The sequence below is a fragment of the Arachis hypogaea genome, chromosome 16 (assembly GCF_003086295.3).
Source record: "Arachis hypogaea cultivar Tifrunner chromosome 16, arahy.Tifrunner.gnm2.J5K5, whole genome shotgun sequence".
NCBI classification, from domain to species: domain Eukaryota; kingdom Viridiplantae; phylum Streptophyta; class Magnoliopsida; order Fabales; family Fabaceae; genus Arachis; species Arachis hypogaea.
In genome coordinates, this window is record NC_092051.1 from 100,257,223 (window position 1) to 100,263,909 (window position 6,687).

The window sequence follows — 6,687 nt, forward strand, 5'->3', positions numbered from 1 at the left end:
CTAATATAATACAAAAAATAAATTTTCATAAAAATAATTTGTTTAATTATTAATTAAATAATAAAATACTAATAAATTAAAAATTAAAAAAATAAAAATATTATAAAAAATACGGTAAAAAATTTGAATTTTATCATTTTAAATTTCTGTTATTAATTTTAATAATATATTTATTTTTTAAATAATATATGTATGATAAAAAAAATATATTTATTTGTTTGGAGTACAAATTTTATTATTATATTTGTATGTTCATGATTTTAATTATATTTTTAAATACTTTGAATAGATTTATTTTATTATATTATATTTTACATATAAATATATGTTCCATCACGTAATTAAATAAAGATATATTTTTTAATAAAAAAATTTAATAACCAAATTAACCATTAATTATGTGGGTAAGAAGTGATCCATAACAAAAAGAGGCGCTGGCTATAATGAGAAGAGAGGTTGTGTAGGAGGGCAGTAGATGACGATGACGTTGGCACCCCAACTATGGTTAAGATAAGGACCAATTACAATGTGACACATAATGAAGAGTAACTTACATGTTATTTTAGAGGTGGTTGGTAGCATTCACCATTTATTTTTAGATAAGGTTAAATATGTTTAGCATTTTAAAATAAACCCTATTAAATGGCTAAAAATTGTTTGGTCAACGTATGACCAACTCTTACATATATGCTTAGATTATTATAAGTGAAAAAGGTAATATAAATAAGTAGACTATATATTATTCAAAATAATTTTATTAACTATATTTATATCAGTTAAATAATATTAATTATCTAAACTTTTTCATTTATATACAAAACATGCACTTGTCTAGCTTCATTCTCTTACATTTATTAATTTATTAATATAAATTATCAAAAGCATGGGTTAACATTCAATATTTTCCTTTCTCTTCATATTAACCATTTCTTTTACTCTTTAAATTTAATAAAAAAAATGATGTATTTAAAGATATTATTTTTTTAATAAAATAAATTTCTTACATTTAAGAAAGGGAGAGTATCATTGTTCAATTATAATCATATGAATAATGTTGTTAGAGTCAATTTTTTAATCAATATTAATTAATTTTTTAAAAATATTTTATTTATCTTAAATTCTAAATTTTGAATTATAAATTTTAAAACAAAGTTAACTAATGTTAGCCATCTAAAAATTGACTTCTTGTATTTTCTTGTAGTAATACAAAGAAGTATGGAATTAACGAAATAGCAAAAGTTAAGAAAGAAAGTTTGAATTTTGTTTAGCTCGTATGTATTTTTAGGACACATATAAAAGTTATTATTATAATATTTTATTTAAATAAATATATTTAAAACTTAAATTTTGTTATTTTTTAAAAGCTTTTTTAATCAGTAATTTTGATGTGTATTCCTTAAGACAAGTACTATCTAAATTCCATTTATTAAAGGTCATGTACGGACACCTATATAAGAATGATTAGGATGTTGGAAGCGCGTGGAGAGTACTGGGAAATTTCCAAGTAAAAGTAGGGATGATGGTGCAAAATTTTCTCATTTCACTCGTATCTCTGTTTACACTATTAATTATTAATTATTAGCATTGGAATTGCATTTTTGCCCAACTTTTTCCTGCTCACTAATTCTCCGAAACCGCTAGTGGTGATGGATATATATATATATATATATATATATATATAACAAGCTCATGAGAAGTGCACTACACAAAATTGAATTAAAGAGGTGGAGAAGATGGAAAACATGCCACCAGGTTATCGTTTCTACCCTACGGAAGAGGAGCTGATTTCATTCTATCTACGGAACAAGCTTGAAGGAGTGAGGGAGGACATGAATCGGGTTATTCCAGTTCTTGATATATATGAATATAGTCCAAGCCAACTCCCACGTAATTATTAACTACAATCTTAATTTCCTTTTATATAATATATAGTTTTGCAAAGGTTTTAACATATATATTTATATTGTGTCCAGAAATATCGGGAGAGGCAAGTGTTAGAGACAGCGAGCAGTGGTTCTTTTTCATTCCGCGGCAAGAAAGCGAAGCGCGTGGAGGGAGGCCGAAGAGGCTCACAACAACTGGGTACTGGAAAGCCACTGGCTCCCCTAACCATGTTTTCTCTTCCGATAATCGCGTCATCGGAATGAAGAGAACCATGGTTTTCTACTGCGGTAGAGCTCCTAACGGAACTAAAACCGATTGGAAGATGAATGAGTATAAAGCCATTGACACTCATCACGCTTCTTCTTCTTCTTCTTCTTCTTCTTCCTCCAACAACAGGGCGGTTCCTATGGTAACAACCACGTATACTCAACTCTAATCAATCTTATTAATTAGTTTCCAGCATCATGTTTTTTAAGTAATATATTTTTATTTTTTTATAATCTAATTAATCACTTCTTGTGAAATTAATTGTTAATCTTGTTTGCACACCAAAACTTTAGAGTCAAGGTGATGACATCCATTTATTACATCATCCAAGGGATTTTGTTAGAGAACATGAATTCCCATAATTGAGTTGTAATTATTCAAGTCACAAACCTTATAATGAAGTTTTAGAAAAATGGTTGGAAGTTATAATTTATTCTCTTAATTTATCACAAAAAATATTATTTATCATCAAACTTTGTTACTAAAATTAGTTATTATATATGTATAGATATATATATTGTTTAATTTATTTTTAATATATATTTTATATGAGTATTTAATTTTGATGGTTAATTTTAATGTGTAAAATTAAATTTATCATAATTTCAAAAAATAACAGATATTTAAATTTTTATTTATCTTAATGAGTGCAGTTAAGGCAAGAATTCAGTTTATGCCGAGTGTACAAGAAAGCAAAATGTTTGAGGGCATTTGATAGAAGACCACCTCCAAGGAGGGACACATATCCTCCTAGCCAGAACAACGGTTCATCATCTTTTGATCATCATCATCAACATAATCAAACGGTGGAGAAATCTTCAGGTGCAGGTAGCTCACCGGAGAGTTCGTGCTCCGAAGACCACGGACAGTGTTCTCATCGGACGGAGGACGTGGAAAACGCTAACGAGCCATTTCTCGATTGGGAGCAAATCGATTGGTTCTTAGGATCTTCTTCACCGCCGGAACCATGAATGCACAGGTATAACTAATTGGAACTCCATCAACGAAAATTCGCAGAAGATCAGAAGGCGGCTTCCGTATGATTATTAAGTTATATATGAAGCGTAATTTATTAATTACTTAACCACTTACTAGTTTCTTTAATGGAAAAGCCTCTTTGCTACAATTAGAGTGTTCAATAATAACAATAATTTTAGAAAGATATGCATGTAAATTGCAATGCCCTATATTATCAGAATAACTACTTCGTCTTGTGATCAACCATATCAATCACCTTTTCTTCATGCATATCTTCCTAATGGATGGAAGATATGTAGTAACTATATTTTATTATTCTAGTATTTTATGTTGCCATGCTAGATAATCTTTTCTCAATCTTTTAAGGAGAAGAGAGCGAATAAATATTCAATTTTGTCATTTATTTATAAAAACAATGTTAGAGAATTATTATAATTTATTATTTTTGGTCATTAGTTAGTTTAAAAGTATGAGATAAAATATGTTAAATTACTAAATTAAAGAAACTAAATAAATTAATTGAATTAATGACTAAGTAATGACCAATCATAATAAATTCTAATTATTTCTTAATATTTTTCTTAAAAAAAAATAGGTAACACTTTCAGGTAACCGATTAAGCATTAAGATTTTAAAAGGGCAAAATACGCATATAAACCAAGTGGATCAAGATTTTATGCAATTCTACCAAAAAAAAATGTTATAAGGATCTACCAGCAGAACATTTCTATGTAATTCGAATTTCATATGGTAACTCGAATCGGAGCAATTCGAATTAGGCATGCATCAAATCACTATAGTAATTCGAATTACGCTTGCTCGAATTAACACCAAAAGAGTAACACATACTAGTTCGAATTGTAGTAATTCGAACTAGCAACCGGTTTAGCGCTCCTAGTAATTCGAAGCACACTGATTCGAATTACCATTGAATTACATGCCCATGGTAATTCAAAATGCACCAATTCGAATTACAAGTGTTGTGCCTATAAATAGAGTTCGAAACAACCTCATTCGAACCACTATTCCAAACCCCTGTCCCACCAAAATCTAGAGAAAAATCTTTCCAAGCGACTCAAAAAAAAGGGGTTTAACGGAATATTCAGCTGATGGGGGATAATTTGGTGAAAATAAATCTGTGCCACGACCTTCTGCTTAGCCAACCAAACCCTCCTATAAGTCGGCCTAAACTCGAAATATGCCTCTGTCGCATTCAGCAATACCGTGATACAGACAAATGCATCGACTCTAACCATTGGCATGATGAAGGCCGAGATCACAAGATAATCAAGACTCCTATAATTGCTTGAGACGGACGTCGCCAGACAAGTATGAGGTCCATTGTACCGTTTTACCTCCCAAATACCCCAAATACCCTTGCGCTGCCAGAGACTGATCCTAATCAACCATGTGCACCCGTTCCCAAATGCAGTGCACTTCCCAAGGTACTTGCGATAATCGGACTCCACCACTTTGTACTGTACCCCGCGTCAGATGCTATACGTTTTCACGCTTAACACAGCCTCCTCTTTGTCCTGAAACTGTTGACCAACCTGAAACTCTATAAGACCTCTAGTACCCTGGTATCTTTGGCACGAAATCCAGCGGGTTCCCCAGGAACCCCCTCTTGTCTCATGGCATCCAAGTCCAATGATGAAAAGTGCGGAGGATAGTGCTGAGTCCCAGAGCTTGAACTACCGCCAAACCCAGCTGGATTACTCGCTATAATGTCATCGCCACTATCATCAGCAATGATATCCGACTCCAAATCATCGTCGTCATCATCATCCAGCGATGCATCATCCATACTAGCCGGTGCCCCACACTGTAAGGGAATCAGCACCCTATCAACGATACCAACCTCTCCACCACCACTGCGGTTGAGATCAATGGCGAACGATGGGGAGGCGACAGCCACGTCCCTAGGTGCAATCACAGGCACGGATGAAAATGTACCAATAGGTCTCGAACTAGAACCGGCTACCATACCTCGAGTTTGGGTGTTCCGGTTCGAACCTCCTAAGCTAGAGACAAGATCAACCAGTTTTGCCAATAGCTTAGGTGTCCTGACCTCAGGAAACTGCCGACGGCAATGAAACATGACCTCCAAATCCTCGTCACTCCCTATGACGAAAGAATCATACTTCACGTCATCTCGCAGCAACGAGATCGGAATGCGATAGAACAACTTCTCTACCCGTTTCACGCCTTGTAGCCCATGTTTCTGTATTATAGAATTCAGGAACTCATCGAAGCTTGTTGTGGGTCTCAAAAAAATACTCAGGGGATCCTTATCAGTGAACTTCACACCAGAGCGTGTTTTTTTCTTAATGGACCCTCTATAATATACCAACACTAAAACGCTCTCTTCACTAGCCATTGTGTTTCACTCTAATGAGAGGAATTCACGTTCACACCATACTTATACACATCTGATTCTTCATAATTCGAAACAGCCAATTTCGAATTATATATATGTAATTCGAATAAGCTATACTCGAAATACATTTCGAACTGCTTACCTTATAATTTGAATCGGTGAGATTCGAACTACTCTTTGCATAATTCGAATTAGTTGAATTCGAACTACATTGGATTCCATATATGCATAGTTCGAACTGGTCAAATTCGAATTACACTTTTCTATTAATTCGAATTGACTTAATCACGGTAAAAAACTATGACCATAGCTAGTAAAAAGGGTGACCATAGATCTATGGTCACGGTTTTGGACCTATGGTCATGGTTTTTTACTATGGCCATATGTCTATGGTCACGGTTTTTTTATCTATGGTCACAGTTTCAATTTTCAAAATCTGACACTTTAGGCCACATTTTTCACCGTGACCATAGGTTAATCTATGGTCACACGTAAAAACCGTAACCATAGCCTTATCTATGGTCACCCCAACTTAAAATCGTGACCATAGCCTCTATGGTCACCCCTCTTTAAAACTGTGATCATAGCCTTATCTATGGTCATGGTTTTGGTCGTGACCATAGCCTCTATGGTCACGGTTTTCACCGTGACCATTGCCCTTATGGTCACCCCTCCTTAAACCGTGACCATAGCCTTATCTATAGTCACGGTTTTTTGCCGTGACCATAGCCTCTATGGTCACCCCACCTTAAAACCGTGACCATAGCCTTATCTATGGTCACGGTTTTTCGCTGTGATCATAGCCTTATCTATGGTCACGGTTTTCACCGTGGCCATAGCTTATCTATGGTCACCCTATTTTTAAATGGTGTCCATAGTCTATTTTGTTTTATGAGATTTAATTTTTCTTAAAAGCTGTTACGGCCTGACCCAAACCCCCTACGGTTCAGCCCCGACCCGAGCGCCACCCAACCCGGACACGCGCCCCGCAACCAACCCGGACACGCGTCCCGGACAGCTCACGCACGGCTGTGGGATAACGTCCCTGAGAAGGTGGGCCTGTCCTCATTGGGCCCACCTCTGACAATATATAAGGGGAAGATTTACTCTTCCTCCGAGGTACGTTACATATCACATCACCCCTTTTCGCCTGCCATTACTGACAAGAGCGTCGGAGT

The 6,687-nt window shown here is 34.7% G+C and overlaps 1 protein-coding gene across 1 annotated transcript; it reads left to right on the forward strand.

Moving 5' to 3' along the window:
- Positions 1-1,596: 1,596 nt before the first annotated feature.
- On the forward strand, positions 1,597-3,372 carry LOC112754545 (NAC domain-containing protein 90). The gene is made up of 3 exons (XM_025802216.3): positions 1,597-1,887; positions 1,974-2,293; positions 2,805-3,372. The coding sequence occupies exons 1-3, from the start codon at positions 1,734-1,736 to the stop codon at positions 3,120-3,122; spliced, it is 792 nt and encodes a 263-aa protein (XP_025658001.1). The 5' UTR covers positions 1,597-1,733; the 3' UTR covers positions 3,123-3,372.
- The last annotated feature ends 3,315 nt before the right edge of the window (positions 3,373-6,687 follow it).